This window comes from Myxine glutinosa, chromosome 1 (genome assembly GCF_964187855.1).
Source record: "Myxine glutinosa chromosome 1, kmMyxGlut1.1, whole genome shotgun sequence".
In the NCBI taxonomy this organism is placed as follows: Eukaryota; Metazoa; Chordata; class Myxini; order Myxiniformes; family Myxinidae; genus Myxine; species Myxine glutinosa.
Genome location: NC_136261.1, coordinates 226,836,409 through 226,864,236, shown reverse-complemented (window position 1 = coordinate 226,864,236; position 27,828 = coordinate 226,836,409). Strand labels below are relative to the sequence as shown.

Below are 27,828 nucleotides of genomic sequence, written 5' to 3'. Positions count from 1 at the left end.
AAGAAGTTTGACAGGATAGGTGTAAGGGGAGGGAAGGGAAGGGGCGTGTGTGGGATATAATGGGGAGGGGTAAGGGAACACAAAAACTCCTGCATACTTGCATACATTACAGAAAAAAAGCCCCAATGATAAAACATCCGCTATTAGGGAGATGAAGAGCTCGTTATTACTCGACACATAGAAAATCTCAGCAGGTTGAACAGCCACAAGTTAAGAATATATAAAAGAACAGCCACAAGTCATATAAAAAGTGCCAAAAACAAACAAACTTGATAGCGAAACATACCAGGATCCCTTAAGATTATGTTTTCATGCATGTGATGTGGAGTGCAGCAAATTGGTTATTCTATCAAAGGGAATACTTCAAAACATAAATTCATTATTGATTCCTTGAACAATACATTTTTGCAGTTTACTGAAATGTGCAACATGAATGAGTTTACCAACAAACCACATGGACGTAGAAGTGAAAAACATCAGCCTTTCCAAGTTTTCACCCACATCCTAGTCTGACCTTGACTGCATCTACAACATCAAGCCACGGTTTTCCAGTTTTCTTGAGCCAAGAGCTGCTCTACAATAACCCAAGAAATGGCATTTCATATTTTTGTCCCCCACCCCTCCGACAAGGTCAGAGGGGTGGGGGACACCTCTGAGACTGGGGACATTGAAATGAGCTACGACCGACCGACCAATCATCCGTTCATGTACTTTTATGTGCGTGATATTTGAAAAACCGTTGAACATTTAGCATTAATATTGCAGATATCTATTCCTCATGACATTGTCTCAATTTTAATTGATCACGGCTGTGATTGGATGAATTATGTTGCCATGGCAACCATCCCAGTAACTTGGCTTGTTTACGTGTTATTTCAAAACCCGTTCAAGATTTAGCTTTCATATTACAAAGATCTATTCCTCATACCACCCAAAAGGCAGGGGGCCTAGCATATCACCTCCTTTTTCAATATGAAACTAGATATAACTAGAGAGTTCATAGAACACGGTACCCCACGCAGTGGTCAAGTATATACAGGAGGGGCATGCGTTCATGGGGGTTACATTCTTGAGAATCCCTGTGAACCAAATATCTGCAAGCTTAGGATGTAATAGGGAAAATATGGTTTGGGACTTCATCTTTTCCCCCACCTTCTTTACCTTACTCTTCAACTGTCCAAACTGTACCCTTAATTAACATGTTTGTGCATTGTTTTGCGCTATTTATGGTCATGAAAAAAGAGTTATTAAGAACATGACATAAAATATTATTTTCCTGTATTAAGAACATAAATAAAGTTTATTTTCTTGAGTTATAAAGATAATGAATCATATCTTTAATAATAATGATGATAAACTTGATCTAATAATGCAATGAGTTGATGGAAGTGAGTGTGATGATGATGTTGGGTAGTTTGAAGGAGGTGTTGTGTTGACGGCATATGGTAATCCAGTGAATAAATGTGGAAAATAGTTTGCCAGCCGGCGATTATTCGAGCACATTAACCGCAATCCACAAACATTGCCTCAATAAATTAATGGTGATAGAGCGAATCCACGAAGAGGAAATCCACGAATGGTAAGGCCCTCCTGTACTTCAATTTTAATAAAACAATAATTTTAAAGATTGCTTTAAAAATCCGGAAGTTTAGTGCTACTGAAGCAGTCTTATACACCAACCACCCCTATACACTTTAATAAGATGATGTTGAATCACCGTTTAGGAGATGGAGGCTTTATTGATCGGTACACAGACATTATGGTGTTTTTTTCTATACCCCAATACACATGCAACTCCCTCTAATGATATATTGCATAGTCCTTGAAAGTATTATGAAGGCGATTTGTGTTCTACAGACTTCAATATATAACTCAATTTAAACAAGCGTTACGCCTCGGTCCCCCGTCGGGGAAGTGATGTGAGTTGACAAAGTGGAAGACGCAGAAAACATGCTATGATATGATATTTCGCTCACAAGGTTCAGACATACATGGAGGCGGCCATCTTCGATTTTGACATGGCGACCCAATTTTCAATAGCGTTCTTCCTTATGCCTAGATACACCCACACACCAGATTAGAAGTTGGTACTTCGCTTATTTTTCAAGATATTCCGCTCACAAGGTTCAGACATACATGGCGGCGGCCATCTTGGATTTTGACGTGGGTTGCACCCACACACCAAATTCGAATGCGGTCCTTCGCTTACGCATGCACGCACGCACGCAGGCCTGCACGCACACACGCACGCCTGCACGGACGGACGGACACACGGACGGAGGGGAAAACCATAGTCCCCTTTTCGCTCCGCTGTGCGACGGGGGACAATAAAGGTTTAAAGGCAAATAAATATAAGTAAATTCTGGGGTTTACCGCCATTTTCACCAGTGTTTATTACATCACCCTACCTAACGCATTACATTAGTTATACGTGCCTGTTGTTTGTGTCATTTATAACCTCCTTAAAAACAATACATTTCCTGTTTGAAATGCTTTACAATTTTGTTTGACTGCCAGACAGGCAGGGTAAAGATATTATCTCACTACTCTCTGAACATGTGCGATCGGGACAAATTCTGAGCCAAGGTAAGGTAAAACGACAGACTTGTCTTCCTAGTCATGTTCCGATTCGTGTTCAAAATATATCATTCAATAAGCTGTTCCTTGATCATAATTGACGATCATAAACTGATAAGACAGCCAGGCAGACGGACATGAAACAATTACTTAACCCTGCTTTACGCTTCACTTACAAACTGTAATAATAATTTATACTCATAACTTGAAAACTAATGTTGGCATTTGTTGGACAGTTGAGTATCTTTTTCCAAGAAGCTAATGAAAGATGTGTGTTGTTGGTTGTTATCTCCATATGCGGGTTGCAGAAGGTGGAACGGAGCCCTCCCAAGTCTCAAAGTATACACCTCCATGTGTATTTGTGTGTGTGCATGTGTGTGTGTGTGTGTGTGTGTTCAAGTTGCTGTAGTGGCTTCTATCTGCACACGTGGATGAGTTTCAGGAAGTGAAACGGAGATCTAACAGGTCTCAAAGTATCCACCTCCATGTGTGTTTGTGTGTGTGCATGTGTACACTGATGGTCAAAAGTATGGAGACATCGCAAAATCTTGCTGAAATCCTACAAGGAAAGGACAATCACAGTACAGTATGCAGGGACTCCCTGATTTACGCTCGAGATTCGTTCATAAAAAAACTGAATGTAAAATGAAAAAATGTAAAGACAACGATTTTGCCATAGGCACAATGTTATAAATTGGCTTAACCTTACTTTAACCTAAGAGAGTAAATACAGTTCCTGTAAATAAATACTAGATACATTATAACGAAATAAATCAATAACGAATGTTAATAAATATTTAAATGAATAAATGATGGACTGTTTTAAGTAAATGCGTATGGTACTCACCAATATGTGTGTCCAGGTGTCGAGGCTTGGGTGGGGTGGAGTGGTTTCTGAGACGATGAGGCAGGCACTCAACTTTAGTGTACGCGATTTCATTTTGGTGGTGTTGTCAGTAATTGTCCTTACAGTCGAAGGAGGAAGGCTGAGTGTGCGGGAAATGTACACCAAATGCTCCCCATGCTCGAATCGCTTCACCACGTCCATTTTAATGTCCAAACGAATAGCTTTATGAGCCTTCTTAATGGGAGTCTCAGCTGGAGAACTCGAGGGTCATTTACCACTCGAGATGAAGAGGTTTGGGAGAGTTTGACACAAAATGCTATCAGTTAAAGTCAGCCGATAGTCTCATGAGTACAGTACAGACTGTGTGTGACTGAGGACGAGAGGAGTGGTGCACTCATGTACTGCACATCATATCTCCACTCCCGTTTCACGCTGACGAGATATTTCAAATTTTTTGTGCATGAAAAAGAACGTTAACTCAAAAATTACGAGGCGTAAATAGAAAATTGTTCAGTAGTTTGTCGAAGGCGTTAAGTAGGAAAAGATGTGAATGAATGAGTCGAAATCGAGGACTAAGTGTTTATAATTTGAGACGTGTCTGTTTGTGTGGGTTTTTTTGTTTATTTTACTTCTTTGCACTCCTGAACTACTGGATTAGAATGAGTTAAAAACAGCTGGTTGTTGTTTGTTTTAGGCAGTAAAAAGAACATAGCCCCGAGTGTTCGGGGTGGCGGAGGACCCAATGATCTGTACAAGTGTGTATCGTAAAGCACCACCTGGTGGAAGTCAGTATTACAAGTTATAATAAAATACGCCATAGACATCATGGAAGTGGGGGAAGTGGGGGAATTTTAACCCTTTCGTAAGGATGGGTCCTTTTCTATAGTTATCCAGTCATCTATTTAGTTATCTAGTTCCATCAATTCGTATCTGACTTCTGGTGACATTTAATGAAATGAATGAATGATCAGATTTCTCCAAACATCCCAAACAACCCTGCTCTGCTTCCCGAAGCGATAGCAGAGACAGCTTGGGTGCAGACTTTACCCAATACATCCAACATGTAGAAGGTCTGCCTACTCCTCTTCTTCCCTCAACCATAGATGGTTTGACTTGGCTGACATAGTTGACTTCTTCAGACTTTTGTTTTCTGTATGCATGATGTGTTCAAAGTATGACAGTTTCGATTTTAGCATCAGCGTTTCTAATGTGCATGGTGGTCGAATTTCTTCTTGCAATGATTTGTTTGTTCTTCTTGCAGTCCATGGAGCTTTTAACATTGGTCTCCAACAACACATCAAAACGGTCAATCTTCCTTTCTTTCCTTTTCACTGTCCTAACTCATATTCAGACATTTCAATTGGAAATAACAGCGCATTCACCAACCTCCTCTTGGTTTGTTTTGTCACGTCTTTCTCTTTCCAGGTCTTTGCCAATCCGGACATTGCTGTTCTCCCCAATGCTAACCATCTACTCATTTCTACTCCACATTCTCCACTCACTTCAAGTTTTGAACCCATGAAGATGAAACTTTCCACTACTTCCACGTGAACGTTTCCCAATCTGTACGTGTCAATATTCTCAGTTGACAATATTTTATTCTTTTTTTAGATTTAAATAAAGACCAGCTTTTTCACTTTCCTTCTTTACTGTCTGCAGCATTTTCATCAAATCCTCTTTACTTTCTGCCAACAGAGTGGTATCATCCATATACATGAGATTGTTCATACATCTTCCTTCAATTTTGACTCCAGCCTCTATGCCATCCAAGTTTGATTTCCTCATGATGTACTGACCATACAGATTGAACAAGTAAGAGGGGGTGGGGGGGGGGGGGGGGGGGTTGGGAATGGACTCCTGTCCAATGCCTTTTCCAATTCCAAACTGTAAAATCAATGCAATTAGGAAAATTCCACGTTTAAAAACATGCAAGTTAAAGAGAAAAGGTAAGTGTACAAAAACATGTCACAAAAAGGGTTTATACACCTAAGTTTGGACAATACATCACCCACGTTGTGGACTTTGACAAGTGTATATCCATTTCATCATCCTGTACAAAATTAAGTTATTGTGTACCCAAAAGAAAGACCTATGTGTAAGCTTCAATAACAATACCTCTAAGTGCACACAACACTTGGAAGCTTGCATATCTGTGAAGTGTCAAATACTTATTCAAGTATGTATACAAGGACCACGATTGTGCCAACGTTGAAGTTGTTCAACATGATCGGTTGGACTTGGATTGGATTATGTAACTTTGGATTTGAGGCGGTGTATATCAACCCGCGGTGTACAAACCTTTTTCATTCTCGCCGGGCTGGACTACATATGATGAAATATCCCAGTTTCTCGAAGATATGTCACCCCTCCTGAAGTATTTTGACACCTTTCAGAATACCCTCTTCATGGTCAATCACACGTGAATTATGCGAGTTTGGATTTGAGGCGGTGTATAAACCCTTTTTCATTCTCGCCGGAATGGATTAGAGTTAGATGGCCCGCACGACCATAAAATGGGAAATTAGAAGTGTTCGTCACCAAAAAGGTTAATTTTTTAAAATGTCTTATCTGGTCACGTGAAATCATATAAGCATGGGAGAGAGTGGTTGGTTGGATGTGGAAAGGAATGGCAAGCATGCAGGAATGTACGTACTTTTAAAATTGTCTAAAACACGAAGAAAAAAGGGAGAATCAACAAATGGATATAAACTTGTCAAGGTCCATAGCGTGGGTAATGTATTGTCCAAACTTCAGCCTTGAAGTCAATTGGCAAGTATGCAAACAATTTGCTCAAAAAACCCGAATCAGTGTTACATAATAGATGGCTCGGTTATTTAAACATTCTCTGGCAATAGTTGAACATAAATTGTTGGGATATAATGAACTTTTTGAACCATTACAAATGGAGATATGATTACTAAACATTTTACTTCAAGCTTCCACAATCAAAATATCCCCCATGGTAACAATCACAACTGCACATAGAATAACACACGCAATGAATTATTGTCTGTTATATTCCATTCAGGTCAAAACATATTCCAAAGCATTTCTGCAGAATTATGATACAGTCGACAATGTTGTCTAATGTCTTTTACTTTCCTGATTACATAATTGCCATGGCTTCAACACTGGAGATAAAACATGATGATCATGTACACAACATGGATTATGCAGTAAGGGAAAAGGCAAAGAAGGTAAAAGTTTCACATAATGGAGTGTAGACTTCATAAACAGTTATGAAGAACTGATGATGGCAAACAAAAGTAGTCACGGAAGAAATAAAAAGACAACTTAGAGTCTAAGATTGACCATTTCCTCACTAACACTCAACGAGCTGCTGGTTTCAATCATACGTCAAATGTCACCTCATCGTGAAAAGGAAATGGTGAAGAGATGACTTTGAGAAGCTTGCGTGGAACAAAAACTCAAGAAGCTAAAAATAAAAAACATTTCCTAATTTAAAAAAACCAGAAACAACAACTTGTATTAGCGACTCCGACCAACCCACATTCCCTATGTTGCACCTGGTGTGGATATATACTGTGTATGTGTGTGTATCGTTGGTTGTTAACTCCATATGCAGATTTCAGAAGGTGGAACGGAGCCCTCCCAGATCTCACTGTATCTACCTTCGTGTGTGTGTGTGTGTGTGTGCGTGTGTGTGTGTAAGTTGTTGTTGTCTGCTACGTCCACAAGAGGAAAGTTCATTGTTAATGATAGCAAAATACAAGGGGAGTTCATTGTTAATGTAAAATTTATTTTCTTTTGGAGAAATCAATCAGCAAACAGGAGTTGATGAAATATCTCCTGTTCCTCAAGGTATTTCATGGCTAGTTGTACACACTTGTCTGCTGAAAGTGTAAACACCATGATGCAATCTAACTTAAAATGTTTTGGATGGGTGCATAGAAATGTCAGGAGATGTGCTTGGACATCATCATTCATAAACTTCATGCCACTCCAGATGGTCTTTGAGTGGTCCATATAAATGACTGTCACAAGGTGAGAAGTCTGCACTCAATGGGAGATGATTTAAAACTTCCCAATTAATCTCCAAGAGAGTAGTTGTGGTTACATTTTCTTTGTGATGGTGAGCGTAAAGGCACACCTTGAGACAGCATATATCCGCATTGTCCACATATTCCTTGTCTTACTTCATTGCAAAAACAAGTCACTGAAGAACTGTGCTTTGACGTTTTTCCTACGTTAAAGAAATCTAGAGGAATTAATATGGTAAAATCCCAAAACGATTGCAATAAGCTTTCCAGCTGATGGGTGAGCCTTGAATTATTTGGTGGTCTGGGAACAAAAAATGTCTCCACTTCTTGCTGGCTCACTTTGACTCTGGCATAAAATGATGGATCCACGTCTAATCACGTGTTTAAATCTTCTTCAATAAATAATCCCCAACCCTCTAGTAGCATTCCAAGGGCTCTGCTGCAATGACCACATGAGTTACTCTTTTTTTCTTCTTTTTTTGTATACAAGATCGAGGCTCGTGTAAGAGCTAACATTTCGAGGCTCGTGTAAGAGCTAACATTAATCACAAAAAGAAACTGACACATAAAACATAAGATAAAGGGAGCGGGAGACAATATGGGGAGAGAGAGTGAAGCACACAAGTACAACATTTGAGAGCAGGCACATCAGGAGATCTGTGGGAGGGAGAGGGCTTGGGGGGAAGAGGCACGGGAAGGGGGGGGGGGGGGGTGGGAGAGGTATAAAACACATGGACACTGCCAGGACTTCCAGGAAAGAAGTCGGAATTTCAAAAAAGTGGATCTGGGATGAATTAGCGGGGGTAGAAAAGATCAAAGTTTTGGATGGGGGAAGATAAGAGATGGTGGTGAACAGCTGTTTTAAAGACCTGGAGGGAGGAGTGGGATTGAAGAGAGTGAGGGAGTTTGTTCCAGAGGCGGGAGAAAAGAGGAATGAAGGAGTGAAGGTGAGCAGAGAGGCTTGATTTTGGCAGTTTAAACATAAGAGGTTTACCCTTTGATCCATAAGATTTGATTTTTGATTTGACCCATAAGAGGGTTACCCATAAGAGGTTTGAGGGTTACACACCCCCTTTGATCAAATGCGAGGTCTTTTGGTAACCAGGTGCACTAACCTTCCTAAATATAAAGTGAGAATTAATGATTGTTTATACACTTCCAACAACAACAATTCATATGCATTCCCATATAGTAATCCACTGATTCTCGCACCATGAGTGAGAATGCACAACATAATTAGTTGCTTTAAACGTTTAATGTTGGCTTGAGTTACAGCAGTTGGTTGCATCTTCTTCTTTCATATGCAGTACAAGGCTGCAGGGTTGCATCATTCGCTGAGGGTGTGGCTGTGCTGCTGATGCAATGCCCTCTGTAGGTTAGGGCAGGAATTTGGCATTCGTTCAGAGTGCCAGTGATAGCTCGCCTACTCTTTGTGAACGACACCGTGGGATCTTTAATGTCCACCTGCATGAATCTTTAATGCCGGCAGACTGGATGCCCAGCTTAAAGTCCATCCGAGGGACAGCATACCCATTGCGTTCTCTCATACCCCACTGATGAATCACACTGCCTGTGGAACACCAGAATAACAGTTTATAGCGGGGCTGAGATTCAAACCCCGGCTGAACAGCTTATAGGAAAGTGTGATCAGTAGCTTGCCGGCCTAGGCCATCCTGCCAGCCTAGTTGGTTGTATGTGGGAATGTTTACTAATTCTGGTTCATTTCAAGCTCACTGCACTATTCAAACATACAACGATGTGAAAGATGCATCACCAAATTGTGGAGATAAACTTCTGTGAATTTGAGCTGCTATGATTTTTCCTTCAAACGGAACTTAACAAAACATCCCTGGTCCACTGCACATGTGACTGTGTTGGCAGCCATCTTTGTTTTACTCAGAAAGCTTTGTCAAGCATTAATGTCACTTCCTGTATAACTTGCTCGGTGTAGATAATATTGTTGCATACAATTTAGTCCCACATTGAGCTTTCGGGAAAAAAACATTCCACAATACAAATTCAGGTTAACCTTAAACTGCGCACTTATAAACATAATGCGGTAGATTGTATTTTTCTCTGTGTCTTTAATTGAGGCTCAATTTTGATACCTCATTTACGATGTCGATAAAACACTGTAATTGTCACAAAATATCTTTATTGGTACAATCTACAGATCTTAACAAATTTGGAAGCTGTTTACCAAAATGATGTCTTGCGGGTACTTTGTGTGGTGCAGAGACACATTTTAATATGCAATACCTTTTTAGTTTGGTAATGTCTAATACCAATAATACCAATTGTCTAATACCAATATCTAATACCAATCTAATACCAATACCAAAAATGGCCTCTAAACGGTGGGTTTTTTTATTTATTGTCGTTACAGAAGCACATTAACATTTTAAAGCTTGACAAACTGCTTATGTGGTGCACACACCACATTGAAAAACCCCCCACTGTTCATTCACATGGTTCACGACACAATGCAATATTGTTTATCCAAATCCGCTTTTTATTCTCTGATCGAATCGGTAAACAGACATGCTGAAAATGTTAATGTATCATATCTCATGTTAACGGATGTGCGGCTGAAGGAGGGTGGGGTTGGGGGAGTGGGGGTCGGGGGGGTGGAGGGGGTGTCATGTGTATATACATATCTATATAGTTGAATTCGGTGTGTACCCTGGTTAGAATAGGTACACCATATCCCTGCGTGTCGTAAGAGGCGACTAAGAGGGTTGGCGTCAGGAAGGGCATCCGGCCATAAAAACATTGCCTCAAAAAGAGAGCCATGACAATTACAAATACATATGGGCAGGGTACAGCCCGAAGTGGAGATCGGTTTCTGAGGTTTGGGACATGGAATGTAGGGACAATGACAGGGAGATCATGAGAAGTGGTGGAAGTATTGATCAGAAGAAGAGTGGACATATGTTGTGTGCAAGAGACGAGATGGAAGGGAAGTGGTGTGAGAATGGTGAAGGGTAGGCAGGGACAGAAATACAAGTTTGTGTGGCAAGGGTGCCCGGAGGGCGTGAATGGTGTTGGTGTCCTGTTTTCTGAGGAGTGTGTAGACAGTGTGGTGAGTGTGACTAGAGTGAGTGATAGGTTGATGATGGTGAAAATGATGAATGGAAAGCTCTTGGTGAATGTCATCTCGGGATATGCTCCGCAGGTTGGTCGGAGCGATGAAGAGAAGGACAAGTTCTGGTGTGCGATAGAGAAGCTGATGGAAAACGTGAAAGATGAGGACGTTGTTGTGGTAGGCGGAGACCTAAATGGACATGTGGGAAGGAGTATGGACGGTTTTGAGGGAGTTCATGGGGGTTACGGATATGGTGTGAGAAATGGAGAAGGTAAAAGGATTTTGGAGTTTGCTGATGGAGCTGATTTGTTGATTTGTAATACTCAGTTCCAGAAAGGGGATAATAAGCTTGTTACATACACATCAGGTGGGTCGACGACAACCGTTGACGACCTGATGGTGCGTAGGCGAGATAGGGGGCACCTCTGGGACACAAAGGTGATCCCGGGGGAGGAGGCTGTTTCACAGCACCACTTGGTTCTCTGCGACATAAGGGTGAAAGGTGCGAGGAGAGCTCGGCGGGTGAAATACCAACCGAGAATGAAGGTGTGGAGGTTGAAAGAGGTGACAGTAAGGGAGGCATTAAAAGAGAGGCTGAGTAGGGTAGAGGATGATGTGGTTGAGCTTGAACGTGGTTGGATGTCAATGAAAGATATAGTCTGTTGGGAGCCGTTGGTGAGGTATGTGGATGGACAAAAGGACCACCGAGGCACTCGGAAACATGGTGGTGGGATGATGAAGTTGGAAAGAGGGTTGACGAGAAGGGGAAGAAGTTCAAGGAGTGGCAGAAGGCAAAGGGTACGGGAGCAGAAAAAGCAGAGCATGAAAGTTATAAGGCAGCCAAGAAGGCTGCAAAGAAATAGGTAGCAAAGGCGCAGGAGGCATGAAGGAAAATGTTTGGAGAACGCTTGGATTCGGAAGAGGTTCAGAGAGCGGTATTCAGGATTGCAAAGCAGATAGCGAAAGAGAGGTGTGATGTGATGGGGGTGAGTTGCTTGAAGCATGAAGTCAGACAAATCGTTGTGGACCCAGATGGAATTAAAGGAAGATGGAAAAGATATATTGAAATGCTGTTGAATACAGAGAATGAATGGGATGGCAACATAGAGAGTAACCCAGTTTTAGGACCGACAGAGAAGATAACTGAGAAGGAAGTTGAGGAAGCGATAAAAGCAATGAAGAGTAGAAAAGCGGGAGGGCCGACGGGAGTTGTGGGAGATATGTTGAAGGCAGCAGGAAGTTGGGGTGTGAAGAGAATGGCAGAGATCTGTAATATGGTGGTGAAAGAAGGTCGCATTCCAGTGAATTGGGAACTGAGTACCCTCGTCCCTCTATACAAGGGGAAAGGTGACCCTCTGGAGTGTGGCTCGTACCGAGCGATAAAGTTATTGGAGCATGGAATGAAGGTATTGGAAAGGGTGTTGGAGATGAGGATAAGGAAGAAGGTGAAGATCGACGAAATGCAGTTTGGATTTATGCCAGGAAGAGGAACGACAGACGCGCTCTTTATTGTGAGGCAGTTGGAGGAGAAGTACATGGAGAAGAGGAAGAAGTTGTTTCTTGGGTTTGTTGATCTGGAGAAAGCACTCGATAGGGTTCCACGCGAAGTATTGACATGGGCATTGAGGAAGTTAGAAGTGGAGGAATGGTTAATCAGAGTTGTGATGGCAATGTACAAAAGAGGGCGCACAGCTGTAAGGACGAAGGACGGGAACAGTGGTGAGTTTGAGGTGAAGGTGGGAGTGCATCAGTGGTCGGTACTAAGTCCCCTACTATTTGTAGCTGTGATGGAGGTGCTGGCTCAGAACGTAAAGGAGGGTTTACCGTGGGAGTTGTTGTATGCAGATGATCTGGTGCTGATTGCAGAAAGTATGGATGGACTGAAGGAAGAGATGAACAAGTGGAAGGAATGTATGGAGACAAAAGGTCTGAAGGTGAATATAGGAAAGACGAAGGTGATGGCAAGTGGTAAAGCATGTGGTGAGGTGGAAAGAACTGGGAAGTGGCCATGTGCTGTGTGCAGGAAGGGTGTCGGAGTGAACTCCATTCAATGTACAATGTGCGCTGAGTGGGTTCATCAAAAATGTAGTGGTCTAAGAGGGTCATTAACCAGTGTGGCAGCTACATTCAAATGTGAGGTGTGCACAGAGGGAGCTGCAGATGGAGGAAATGTTGAGTTGGATCTTGGAGATGGCGTGAAGCTGGAAGGTGTGAAAACATTTTGCTACCTCGGAGACATCCTGAATGGAGAAGGTGGATCAGACTCGGCAACGGTTGCTGGAGTGAGATGTGCATGGAAGAAGTTTCGGGAACTGAGTGGCATGCTGATAAGGAGGGGAGTGTCGTTGAAGCTGAAGAGAAAGGTGTATGCTGCATGTGTGAGAAGTGTTATGATTTATGGGAGCGAGACATGGGTCATGAATGTAGAGCAGCAACGAAGGCTGGAAAGGGTGGAAATGCGAATGGTTCGGTGGATGTGCGGAGTATCGTTGAGAGAGAGGAAGACAAATGATGAATTGCGAAAGATGATGGGAATAGAGCCTGTGATTGATGCTGTGAAGAGGAACAGGTTGAGATGGTTTGGTCATGTGTTGAGGAAGGATGAAAGTGACTGGTTGAGAAGAGTGATGGAAATGAATGTAGAAGGAAGTAGAGGACGGGGAAGACCGAGAAAGACTTGGCTAAAGATGGTGGAAGAAGAAATGCAGGCAAGGGGGTTAACAAGGAGAGATGCAGAAGATAGGGCAAAATGGAGAAGATTGTCATGGGGACCGCAAGGCTAACCCCCGCTCTAGCAGGGAAAATGGCCTTAAAATGCATGTTGTTGTTGTTTGTTGTATATAGTTGAATTGCACTTGTATTCACAGTCATTTTTGCCTTAATTATACATTTTTGTATTCACTCAGCCTGTAATGCTTTGGACTCCACCGTGTTATTATTGTACAACGCTCCTTTCCGAAGCCATTTCCAGGCACTGCAAAACGTCATTGCCGGGCACCAAAGGGGGCTCGGCAGTGACGCATGCTGAAAGGGAGTACTCAGTTTTCACTCTGGTTGTTTGTTTGTTTGTTGTACACCGCTCCTTTCCTATGCCATCTCCAGGCACTGCATATCGTCATTGCCGGGCATCAAAGGGGGCTCGGCAGAGACGCACGCTGAAAGGGAGTACTCAGTTTTCACTCTGGTTGTTTGTTTTCTTGCTTTCTTTCTTTCTTTCTTTCTTGTTTATCCGGGCGATATCTCAGCTATCCTTTGAGCTAGGAGGCTGAAATTCCGGCACAATAGTGAGCAAGTCCTTTCTCAAAAACAGCATTTTTTGTTTTTTGATTGATAAATTAATTGAGGAGTTATTTATTATTAGCGATTAATTAAGTACTTATTTAATTATTTAAATTTCCTTTCTCTTCTGACCATTAACTCAGGCACCTTTTGAGTTAGGAAGCTGATATTTGGACATGCCAATGACCAGGTGATTTGGCTGCAAAGGCTATTTTTGATTTATTAATTAATCAATTAATCAATGAATCGATTAATTATTTAATTATTCGATTAATGGCTAAAAATTTTTTTTTTGCAGGTACAGATTCTGATGAAATGGTGGTGGTTTATGTGTTCTATGACCGAATTGATTAATAATTTAATTTTTTAATGATTATTATTTATTTATTTTCATTATTAATCATTTATTTATTTTCTTTCTCATTTGGCCAATATCTCAGGCACCTTTTGAGCGGGGAAGCTAATCTTTAGACATGACAGTGACCAAGTGATGTGGCTATCAAGGATATTTTTGATATATTGATTAATCATTTAATCGATTAATTATTTATTGATTAATCAATTAATTATTTAATTTTTTATTAATGATTTATTTAATTAAATTTCTAAAAGATACATCTTCGGATGAAGCACGAGTGGTTTAGTTATGCTATTAGCTAATTGATTGAGAAAATATTTTGTAATAATCTTTTATTGATTTTAATTATACAATTAATCAATCAATTATTGTACACCTCTCCTTCCCAATGCAGTCTCTATGAGGTGCACTGCGGTATTGCCGGGCGCCATGCCGCGTTGTTGGATATTTAATTATTTGGCATGGGGGCGGTGTACTTTGAATGTATCTGTACTTGTCCTTATTATTATTACTAGGGCATTGCCCGTACTATATCTATATCTAAAATTATATCCCCCCCCTCTATTTACATGAAATGGTTTGGTCCAAAGCGAACGGCTTGCGAGTACGGTGACAATCCCCCCCCTCTATTTACATGCAATGGTTTGGTCCAAAGCGAACGGCTTCCGGAGTTTGGTAAAGAAATCGCCATCGCGTGCACAAACGCGCAGGAAAGCGAATGAATCGCAAATTCGGTTTTATTAGTTTTAAAACATAGTTTAACGCCAACATAGTTTGCAAACGTGAAATAAATGAATACGCTCTCAAATGTGCCATCCGAGGCAGAGTGTGTCCTCCACGTTCGGCACACGCGATCGTTCGCTGCTCTCTGATTGGTTGAATCGTTTTTTGGACATAGCTCGGTAAGTAATTGTCCGATTAATATGAAACCTTGAAAAGGCACATCCTCGGGTCCCCAGCAATATACCTGGCAAGTTAAAAGTATATCGGACCCGTGGTTGTCGAGAAACAGCGGTCACAGACAAACAAACGTACAGACGTACAGACGTACAGAGATTACTGGAATTATAGATAGATTACTGTTATTATTGTGAATATTATTATTGTGAATATTTTTATTGGGAATATTATTATTATTATTACTAGGGCATGCCCGTACTATATATATATCTAAAATTATATCCCCCCCCCCTCTATTTACATGAAATGGTTTGGTCCATTCGCAAAGCCAAAGCGAACGGCTTGCGAGTACGGTGACAATCCCCCCCCTCTATTTACATGAAATGGTTTGGTCCATTCGCAAAGCCAAAGCGAACGGCTTGCGAGTACGGTGACAATCCCCCCCCCCCTCTATTTACATGAAATGGTTTGGTCCAAAGCGAACGGCTTGCGGAGTTTGGTAAAGAAATCGCCATAGCTCGGTAACTACTTCTCCGATTAATATGAAACCTTGAAAAGGCACATCCTCGGGTCCCCAGCAATATACCTGGCAAGTTTCAAGTATATCGGACCCGTGGTTGTCGAGAAACAGCGGTCACAGACACACAGACACACAGACATACACACAGAGATTACTGGAATTATAGATAGATTATTCTTATTCTGAATATAACATGCATTTTAAGGCCATTTTCCCTGCTAGAGCAGGGGTTAGCCTTGCGGTCCCCATGACAATCTTCTCCATTTTGCCCTATTTTCTGCATCTCTCCTTGTTAACCCCCTTGCCCGCATTTCTTCTTCCACCATCTTTAGCCAAGTCTTTCTCGGTCTTCCCCGTCCTCTACTTCCTTCTACATTAATTTCCATCACTCTTCTCAACCAGTCACTTTCATCCTTCCTCAACACATGACCAAACCATCTCAACCTGTTCCTCTTCACAGCATCAATCACAGGCAATATTCCCATCATCTTTCGCAATTCATCATTTGTCTTCCTCTCTCTCAACGATACTCCGCACATCCATCGAACCATTCGCATTTCCACCCTTTCCAGCCTTCGTTGCTGCTCTAAGTTCATTACCCATGTCTCGCTCCCATAAATCAAAACACTTCTCACACATGCAGCATACACCTTTCCCTTCAGCTTCAGCGACACTCTCCTCCTCATCAGCACGCCACTCAGTTCCCGAAACTTCTTCCATGCACATCTCACTCGAGCAACCGTTGCCGAGTCTGATCCACCTTCTTCATTCAGCATGTCTCCGAGGTAGCAAAATGTTTTCACACCTTCCAGCTTCACGCCGTCTCCAAGATCCAACTCAACATTTCCTCCATCTGTAGCTCCCTCTGTGCACACCTTACATTTGAATGTAGCTGCCACACTGGTAAATGACCCTCTCAGACCACTACATTTTTGATGAACCCACTCAGCGCACATTGTACATTGAATGGAGTTCACTCCGACACCCTTCCTGCACACAGCACACGGCCACTTCCCAGTTCTTTCCACCTCACCACATGCCATCACCTTCGTCTTTCCGATATTCACCTTCAGACCTTTTGTCTCCATAGATTCCTTCCACTTGTTCATCTTTTCCTTCAGTCCATCCATACTTTCCGCAATCAACACCAGATCATCTGCATACAACAACTCCCACGGTAAACCCTCCTTTACGTTCTGAGCCAGTACCTCCATCACAGCTACAAATATTAGTGGACTTAGTACCGACCCCTGATGCACTCCCACCTTCACCTCAAACTCACCACTGTTCCCGTCCTTCGTCCTTACAGCTGTGCGCGCTCTTTTGTACATTGCCATCACTACTCTGATCAACCATTCCTCCACTCCTAACTTCCTCAATGCCCATGTCAATACTTTGCGTGGAACCCTATCGAATGCTTTCTCCAGATCAACAAACCCAAAAAACAACTTCTTCCTCTTCTCCATGTACTTCTCCTGCAACTGCCTCACAATGAAAAGCGCATCTGTCGTTCTTCTTCCTGGCATAAATCCAAACTGCATTTCGTCGATCTTCACTTTCTTCCTTATCCTCCTCTCCAACACCCTTTCCAATACCTTCATTCCATGCTCCAATAACTTTATCGCTCGGTACGAGCCACACTCCAGAGGGTCACCTTTCCCCTTGTATAGAGGGACGAGGGTACTCAGTTCCCAATACACTGGAATGCAGCCTTCTTTCACCACCAGATTACAGATCTCTGTCATTCTCTTCACACCCCAACTTCCTGCTGCCTTCAACATATCTCCCACAACTCCCGTCGGCCCTCCCGCTTTTCCACTCTTCATTGCTTTTATCGCTTCCTCAACTTCCTTCTCAGTTATCTTCTCTGCCGGTCCTAAAACTGGGTTACTCTCTATGTTGCCATCCCATTCATTCTCTGTATTCAACACCATTTCCATATATCTTTTCCATCTTCCTTTAATTCCATCTGGGTCGACAATGATTTGTCCCACTTCATCCTTCAAGCAACTCACCCCCATCACATCACACCTCTCTTTCGCTATGTGCTTTGCAATCCTGAATACTGCTTTCTGACCCTCTTCCGAATCCAAGCGTTCTCCGAACATTTTCCTACATGCCTCCTGTGCCTTTGCTACCTCTTTCTTTGCAGCCTTCCTGGCTGCCTTATAACTTTCATGCTCTGCTGTTTCTGCTCCCGTACCCTTCGCCTTCTGCCACTCCTTGAACTTCTTCCTCTTCTCGTCAATCCTCTTTCCAACTTCATCATCCCACCACCATGTTTCCGAGTGCCTCGGTGGTCCTTTTGTCCATCCACATACCTCACCAATGGCTCCCAACAGACTAGCTTTCATTGACATCCAACCACTTTCAAGCTCAACCACATCATCCTCTACCCTACTCAGCCTCTCTTTTAATGCCTCCCTTACTGTCACCTCTTTCAACCTCCACACCTTCATTCTCGGTTGGTACTTCACCCGCCGAGCTCTCCTCGCACCTTTCACCCTTATGTCGCAGACAACCAAGTGGTGCTGTGAAACAGCCTCCTCCCCTGGGATCACCTTTGTGTCCCGGAGGTGCCCCCTATCTCGCCTACGCACCATCAGGTAGTCGAACGGTTGTCGTCGACCCACCTGACGTGTATGTAACAAGCTTATTATCCTCTTTCTGGAACTGAGTATTACAAATCAACAAATCAGCTCCATCAGCAAACTCCAAAATCCTTTCACCTTCTCCATTTCTCACACCATATCCGTAACCCCCACGTATCTCACACCATATCCGTAACCCCCATTATTCTGAATGTTATTCATATTATTATTTTGTATTAACTTTAATATTATTATTAACGTTATTACAATCACATATGAAGCCCCAATATATAAGTTAGAAACAATCATTATACAGTCCACATATAATCTGATGGCCAGAAAAACGGACAGGCAATGAGATACATCATTCATGTGTAAAGACTCATTTAAGCACCTTTATCAGCTAAAGATCATTCCGGGCTAGCTGGAGGCCTACCTGGAGCCCTAGCAAGTCGAGACGGCTCAGGTCTGTTTGTCTGTGGAGGGACGTAATAAGCATAGAATGCCTCAAGGACGTCGACTTCCCTCCACATTTATTTCAGTCTCGTATTAAACAACAGTAGTGACTGTTTAAAAAGATAATCATAAGATGGAGAAAATTGACTGAATAGTTTGTGGTTATAATAATTTTTACTTCCGGTAGGTGCGCCCTTCAAAACACCATGATAAGCTACGTATACACTTTAACACAGAGTTTGTCCAAGGCAGAAACCCCCTTTGGGATGGGTGCAAATGAAGTTGCTACAACCTCAGCCGTGTGACCCTTAGTCCCCCTAGAAAGTTAGGTAGAGATTGGATAAGAAACGACCAAATGTATCGCGGTCAGACACACAGATAGACACCAAATTGCGTATTTTAGTATGATTTGTATGCACTCCAAAACCGCTGGATGAAATGAGTTGAAAAATGCTGGTTGTACTCTTGGGTGTGCAGGAGGGTTTTAGATGGTAAAAAAAAATCATAGTCCTGGGGATTCAGGTTTGGGGGGAGAACCCCAATTCTCTCTATGTAAGCAAGTATGGACTTTATGTATGGCATCGTGCCGGTCCTGGTAGGAAGAGGCATTTATCAGTCATACACAAGTATGTTAATTCTGGGGAACTTATCCCATCTGGAAGGAATGGTTCTTCACTAGCAGTGAAAATCACCAGGCGTGGCTTCTATTGACAACATTTGAATATAATAAATCTCACACAGGAGAAAATTCTAAGTCACTTACTGATGAGAAACAGGTTATTGTTTTTTGTGGCCTGACCAACACATGCCTTTTTGTGAATTAAATGACATGAACCAACAAAAGAGAAACATCATAAAGTGAAAGCATTATAAGCAGGACAAGTGATTACATATTGAATGAGGTATAATGTAGCATAACTGGAAAATACTTGGATTGAGAACAGAAGAGATTATCAGTGTATGTCTTGTGTTATAAAGCGTGTTTCAAAAGTCTGGAATCATGGGGATATTTATTTTACAATTTTATTATCATAATTTGTGAGTCATTGACGTGCATACACATATCAATTTGTATATTATGTTTCTTTGAATGTTTCTTAACATTGACACATCAATTTTAGCGCATTAATTTCTGATTTCATTATTTAGATCTTTTATCGTGTGTGGTCTCATAGTATAAACCACTAATTTCAGGTGTACCCAAAGGAAAGTAAATTGGCGTTAAATCTGTACTACATGGGGGCCATTATATTAGTCCACAGCTACATGGGGGCGATTATATAAAGTATACGGCTACATGGGGGCCATTCTATCGGTCCACAGCTACATGAGGGCCATTATATCGGTCCACAGCTACATGAGGGCCATTATATCGACCCAAAAGGATCGTCTCAAAAAAAAAAGGAAATTTAAAACATTTCCCATGATTCTGGACTTTCACCGAGGTGGTCTGTTCATGCATTTATCTCCCTTTCCTTATTCCTATCTCCTGCAAACCTCTTTTGATATCCCTGCTCTTCTCCCATTCCCTGCCAACTTTTTTCTTTCCTATCCTTTCTCCTAGTCTAATTTTTCTCATTTCTAGTTTTCTTTAAAAAAAATTCTCTTCCATTCATTTTTCATGTGTAATAATGCAAACTTTATGCTTTGAAGGAGAAGTGTGTCTTTCACTTCTATGTGAAAGACAAATTTCACCTTGAAGGCTGCATGAAGGGTGTGTGAGCTGCAAGAATATTCCAACAAAGAAAGCACCCACAGTGGGTTATGTTTGGTTGCAAAGGCAGGTACTCACGGAAGATAAGCAGAGCCACCTTGCAGCTTGGCTCCATCCCAGAAACAGTCCAGGGGTGTGACGATGACACACGGAAAGAGGCGTTCCATGAGCTAGGAGGTGTGGGCAAGTGGGGAATGTCTTCGCTCTCTCCATTTTTATGCCCCACGAGACACAGAGGAAAGGCCCCCCAAAAAATGTATGTGTCCAAATTTTTCCTGGCAAAGAGTCAAAACCTAAATGTTGTAAGCTAGGCCTGTCTGATCTTACATCATTGTGAGATGATCAGCGTGCCTGGCCTGGTTGTGACCTTACATTCCCAGTGAAATGGAGTTCTGCTTACCCTGTCGATGGTGAAGTCTTCAATGAGAGGCATTCCACTCTTGAAACATAACTTGTCCAATGTCCACTCCCTAAACAAAATAGGGCACAAACAAATACATTAAGGGCACAGCAGGATGCACATTGAGTTTAGCCATATCTGCACAACAATTAAAACAAATTGATTTATCGTTCCATTCTGAGAGGTGTTTCATCCATCAATAAGTGAAAAGCCACAAAGTCACAAAATCCAGGTAAGCATATTTAATTTCCCAGTGTGATAGAAGAAGAAGAACCACATTTAGAGGCCATTTTTCCCCACAGAGCAGGGGTTGGCCTTTTTCGGGCACCGCGGCCCCCTTTTTGAAGCAATGTTTTATGGCAGGATGCCCTTCCTGCCGCCAACCCTGTTAGTCGCCTCTTGCGACACGCAGGGAATTACCAGTAAACTGTGATAGAAGCCACATAATTAAGCAAATGTATGTGCACATCAGGCAATAACTATTTATTCCTCTGTGTAACTTCTACACAAATGCCAATTTTTGAATGAAATGGAGAGTAGTACAGACCATGCTGTATTTGTGCTGGTTACCACTTACCACAAATAATATTTCTTACAGAATGGACCTGATCAGAGGCTGAGGTGATGTGTACATCATGAGTGAAACCACAAATGTAGAAAAGACAATGTTGTTTTTTTATTGCTCTGTTTTCCATGTTAAGTAGGTTAATGTCAAAAGTTCTGTCATGCCATTTTGGTGATAACAAATTTACATATAGAGCATTTCATGATTTATGATATATCTGATAATTATCAAGTTTCTCACACTATTTGTTTTGTTTCAGGAATTAAAATAATGAATCGAACAGTACCAAGAATACAGCCATGGCAGAATGCTTCACCAAATAACACATCCGTATTGTTGTAAAATTCATTTTGTAAAATGTAAAATTCATTTTTAAAAATTCATTTGTAAAGACATTTTGTATATGCTGAAGAGGTTCGCACAGCTATATCCACTGCAATGATGACACTTCAGAAAGGAGCCTTCTGATCAAAAGCATGGCTACCTACACGATGAAGTGCATTTAAGAGGATGGAGATTCTGTGGAATATTGGGAGATTATGTGGATCTGGTGAATAGCCAGCTTCACGTTGTTTACAGTCGATGTATTATCTATAAGAAAATATTTAAATCATGCAAGAGCATGTCCGCAGATGCCAAAAACAGAAATGAAGATTGTCAGGTACTTGTGGTCAACTGTGTAAAAAGTGGCAGATAAGTCTAAAAGTATTCATTGTAGCTGATCCTTCGTCTAGCTTGTATGAAATATCATGTGACCTTCTGTTGCTGATGAAAAGAAAATGCTGATGCAATTATTACAGAAGTTGATTGACAGCAACACATTCTAGAATCTTGGAAAGGAAAGGTACAAAAGAAAAATAACTTTGAAGGTAGTTTGTGTCTAGTGAGGGTTTCTTCAAGATGGGAATTGGTATGGTTTGTTTAATTGTGTAGCCAATGTAATAGAGCAATATATTCATTTTCCTTGTAAGTGGAGAGAGAACTGAAAGCAGGGAAACAAATAAAGATGACGGAGCTGGATCCAGTAGAGATGCTGTTTTCTTTGAATTACAAATGATTGACTGGACAGCATCTTGACTGACAAAATAGTGGTTCAGACAGGATGTAGTAATACATGATGAGGAAGAACGTGTAGAATCAAGAGCATGTTTGCTTGGCTCACTATGAATACATGATATCATATCCTGAAAGGCATCAGTGAATGACTTGGCTGGTGAAAGAGGCGAAAGGAGTTTGAACTATGTCTATAAGTTTATCAAGGATAGAGAATGAAGCTTTAATGTTGGAGAAGTTCTCAGTGAAGGCATGAAAATATAAGACTTTTGCAAGAGAAATGGATTTCATGTTAAGAATCAAGGCTGCATTCAATCATCCAATTTACAAGTGACTGATTTGTTTTTAGATTATTTCATCTGCAGGGAACCAGGAAGAACAGTTTAAGGAATCAAGTAATAATTGGAATAAATTGACTGAGGGTAACAAAAGTGTTTGTTTATAATATCGACAAATTGTGCAGGATTATCAGGTAGGAGTGAAAAAAGAATTTAATTACATCATTTATTGCAGAAGTGCTGATTATTCATGAGTTAATGTTGCAGTACGGGTATTGTATGTCACGTGCTTCAAGGGATTTGAAGGATTCAGCAAAGGAAGGTTTACAAAATGAGTGGTGGGAAAAAGTTACCATTTTCAAAGTCAATTCCAGTAATGGGATTTGTTTCACAAGTATGACCATAAATATTGGTGGGACAGAGAATTCATGGCTGCAGATTGAAACCATATACCAAGCAGAGAACATTTTGTGAAAGTGGATCATGGAAGTCATCAACATGAATGCTAAAATCTTTTAGAATCAGTATCTTTTAGAATCAGTATCTATCAAGGGATTTGAAGGATTCAGCAAAGGAAGGTTTACAAAATGAGTGGTGGAAAAAAGTTACCATTTTCAAAGTCAATTCCATTAATGGGATTTGTTTCACAAGTATGACCATAAATATTGGTGCGACAGAGAATTCATGGCTGCAGATTGAAACCATGTACGAAGCAGAGAACATTTTCTGAAAGTGGATCATGGAAGTCATCAACAAGAATGCTAAAATCTTTTAGAATCAGTATCTTTCTGGGATAGATAAGAATAGTTGACATAAAATTTGAGAAGCCATCGATAAAAGTGAACTATGGGACTCTTATTTTGGATCTAAAAAGAAAATGAAATTCTAACACAAAGACTGCAATGCCAGGACATTTAAAATTATGCAATTTAAACTCAACGTCTTTCTTCTTAAGATAACACAGAATATCATATCATCCTTCAAGCTTAAACTCCAAACAGTTAAAAGGGTAACTATTTCCGGGATCAAGATGTGTTTTGGGGATCGCACTTTAGTCGTGTGCGGACTGCAATGTAATGCTATGTTCCTGGTCCGTGTTTGTGGTTTGGTTCCGTGCTTTGTGAATGACCATATGCCCTTCCCTCTCTCTCGGACGGGATTGACTGTAATCTCGCGAGAGCATGCTTCACGGCCTTGGCCTTGCCAATAAAGTAGTATATTACACAAACGAAAGGTATTTTAAACAGTATCACTGTATTTAAACCATTTTCAATGGTTGTTATGAGACAGAGCAGTAGGTAGAGTCAAAATAAAGGAATCATAAGACTTAAAAATTAAATAAGATATATAATTAAATAAGCACTCGCGGTTCCCGATCAAAAATTTTTTGCGCCCGTGAAAAACCAGGAATAGGCGGAACACAGAGCCTCAAATGTAGAAACATATCACAATGTATGAACCATTAATATGCGGGGTCCATGATTGTTAGAAACGCAAATGTTGGTGTCCAACGGTATATATTGTTGCGGTTTTGAGAGTTTTTTGTTTTTTTGTATACATAATCGAGGCTCGTGAAAGAGCTAACATTTATCACACAAACAAATCAAACAGACAAACAAACAAAGTGTATAAAAAGGGGAGCAGTAGACAAAATGGGGAGAGAAGGGGAAGCACATAAACACAACATTTGTGAGGGACATCGGGAATGTGTGGAGGGAGAGGGCTTGGGGGGTGGCGGCGTGGGAAGGGGGGGGGAGGGTGGGAGAAGTATAAACACAAGGACACCAAGGACTTCCAGGAAAGAAGTAGGTATTTCAAAAAATAGGATTTGGGGTGTAAATAAATTATTTACACAAAGTAAATAAATAAATAAATTTACACAAAAGTGTAAATATAACATCATTAAAGGTTAAAGGTTTGCCCCCTAGTTAGTCCACAAGCAACACGTAGGTCCCTTAGAGCATTAGTTATGTCATAGTATGTGTAAGGATAAGGCCATTTCCCTAGTATCATCTGCGTTGTGTAAAATAAATAAGATAGGCCCCGTTCATTTTGCCTCCACCCTCAAATTGCACTTCTATGGGCAAACTCGATCCCGCGTCCCATTTGGCTAATCCACCTCGTTTGTTACGCTTTGGCCGCCAGCAGCGTTAGCTGCCTTTTGCTCGCTCCAACTAGTCGGGTGGCCACGAGGTAGGCCTGAGAGAGGGAGGAGCGCGGTGGCGAGGTTGAAGTGGGGGAGACAGCAGCGGTAAGGGCCACCAGCCAATCAGGGCTCGGGTGACATGGCGTGAGGGGCGTGGTAAGGGCGTGCCGATATAAGCGCGCGCACAAAGCCCTTGAAGAGGACTTACAGAGAGAACTCGTATGAAGAGGACTCGCATGTTTGGGCTTGCGCATGATAAAGAACTCGTATGAAGAGGACTCGCATGGTTGGGCTCGCGCATGATAAAGGACTTGTGCGGAAGGACTTGTTGGGAGAGCGCACTGTAAGAGGGACTTGCACGATTGCGCTTTGTATGAGAACGTATGCGACAGGACTCCTGCGGGAGCGGCGCTTGCCATTGAACTTGCATTGGGAGAGCCTATGAACTTGTATTGGGAGCGCATATAGCGCCGGTTCATCTATTACGTACGCAACCGTGGTCGCAAGTAACCGCCCAGCCAGCCTTACCGTTCGCCCCGTAATTGTCCGATCCGCGCCAAAGACACGCGGGGAGCTTCTGCCGCCCTGACCATCTTCTTCGCGGTGCGAGTCGGGGACCGGAGTGAACTGCCTGGACGCCATCATCCCTGACCATCCACCTGACCATCTGCAATCCCCGTGTGAGTGTGTCTGAGTGTGAAACGGGCCCGTGTCCTGGGATAAGTATAAGACTGTATTAAGCTGCACTGTGTCTCTGCATCCGATCCTTGTATATACGTGCATAGTGTAAATAAACCATCTGTTATTCCTTGTTTCTTCCTGATTCGACCGTATCAGTGATTTCCTCCATTGGGTAAGCGTGGCACGATTAGAACCGCTCGGATCTGGTTTAGTAATTGTTAATGGCTCGGGTCACGGCTCGCTACCGCTCGGCGTTTCCACCTATAACCGTGATTCGAGCGGGACTTATTTCCTTGCTTCCTAGGCGGCGTTGGTACTTAGGTAATAGGAATTCGGCCTACAACCCTATTTACGCCGCCAGGAAGGAACGTCATAGCCCTGGATCCCGTCGGCTAGTCAAAGACAAGGGGACTAACCCCCCTTGGTAAGGGGAAAGGCCGACGGTGAGATCCACAACAATATATTATGGGTGAGAGAAGTGATGTGTCCTGATATTCATATGATGACTGCTATCGGCATTGCACGAGGTGCATGTTTGGGAGAATCTGTGATGCGCGTTTCTGTCTACGCTCTTGCTAATTCGCCAATAAGTGATGAAAGACAAGGCATACCAAATACTTTAACAAAAGGTACGTGCCTCTTCCTTGCTTGGCGCTCAGCATTTTAAAGGATAGGACATAGACAAACAATGCTGTGAAGCCAATGGTAAAACTACCCAGTATAACCTTTGGCAAGAAACTGCTTATGCAGCACCAACGCTCTGTAAAGAGTATGGTACTAGTACATCAAAAATAAAAAATAAAAATTAATATATATACACAGTGCATTCAGAAAGTATTCAGACCCCTTCACTTTTTCCACATTTTGCGATGTTGCATGCAGCCTTATGCTGAAATCGTTTAAATTCATTTTTCCCCTCATCAATCTACACTCAATACCCCATAATGATGAAGAGAAAACAGGATTTTAGAAAGTTTTGCAAATCTTTTAAAAAGAAAAAACTGAAATATCACATTGACATAAGTATTCAGACCCTTTGCTATGACACTTGAAATTTAGCTCAGGTGCCTCCCATTTCTCTTGATCATCTTTGAGATGTTTCTACACCTTTATTGGAGTCCACCTGTGGTAAATTCAATTGATTGGACATGATTTGGAAAGGCACACACCTGTCTATATAAGGTCTCACAGCTGACGATGCATATCAGAGCAAAAACCAAGCCATGAGGTCGAAGGAACTGCCTGCAGAGCTCAGAGACAGGATTGTGTCGAGGCACAGATCTGGGGAAGCCTACAAAAAAATATCTGCGGCATTGAAGGTTCCCAAGAGCCTGGTGTTGGCTTAGTGGTTAGTGTGCCGGCTTGGAATCCCATGATCCTGGGTTTGAATCCCGGTCGATCGTTGAATTAACGCCAGGGGGGTTGACTCAGCCTGTCATCCTTCCGAGGTCGGCAAATTGAGTACCAGCTTGCTGGGATGAATGATCCCGGTGTGTACCCCGGTTTAGAATAGGTACACCGTATCCCTGTGCATCGTAGGAGGCGACCAAGGGTTGGCGTCAGGAAGGGCATCCGGCCATAAAAACATTGCCTCAAACAGGGAACCATGATTGTCATGGGGCCCACAAGGCTAACCCCCGCTCTAGCGGGGAAAATGGCCTTAAAACGATCATTCATTCATTCATTCATATTGAAGGTTCCCAAGAGCACAGTGGCCTCCATAATTCTTAAATGGAAGAAGTTTGGAACAACCACGACTCTTCCTAGAGCTGGCCGCCCAGCCAAACTGAGCAATCGGGGGAGAAGGGCCTTGATAAGAGAGGTGACCAAGAACCCGATGGTCACTCTGGCTGAGCTCCAGAGATCCTGTGTGGAGATGGGAGAAACCTCCAGAAGGACAACCATCACTGCAACACTCCACCGATCTGGGCTTATGGCATAGTGGCCAGACGGAAGACTCTCCTCACTGAAAGATACATGAAAGCCCACAGAATCTTGTTTCTCAGTCTGAGAGTCCTTTAGGTGCTTTTTTGCAAACTCCAAGCGGAGTTTTTGCAAACTCTCAAACACCTAGCTGTGTATAATAAGACAACAGATCGAGTCCTATTGCAGCAATTACCACACAACCTATGAACAAGTGTCAATTGCAACAGGAATGCCTCGTCTTCTGTATTACTATAGCACAGCCAAAGAGCTACAATTTCCAGTTGGAAATTTAAGATCAACTAGAACTAGAACGGCACTCTTCGACATCGCGACGTCGACTGATATGTGTCCGCCCACATTATTACATCACCTTTACAGTCACATCACCATCACATTATTACAGGACCAATTTGATTTAAATCCCTTCAGCTGTTCTATCACATTTTTACTT

The 27,828-nt window shown here is 42.0% G+C and overlaps 1 protein-coding gene across 1 annotated transcript in view; it reads right to left on the bottom strand.

Annotated features, from left to right (window-relative positions):
• The window catches only part of LOC137434688 (protein patched homolog 1), a 211,590-nt gene that overhangs the window by 140,880 nt on the left and 42,882 nt on the right, over positions 1–27,828 (bottom strand). Inside the window, exons 4-5 of the mRNA XM_068127838.2 lie at positions 20,729–20,798; positions 20,407–20,498 (exon numbers count right to left, since the gene is read on the bottom strand). Coding sequence (XP_067983939.1) covers positions 20,407–20,498; positions 20,729–20,798 — 162 coding nt within the window. The remainder of the gene's footprint in view (positions 1–20,406; positions 20,499–20,728; positions 20,799–27,828) is intronic.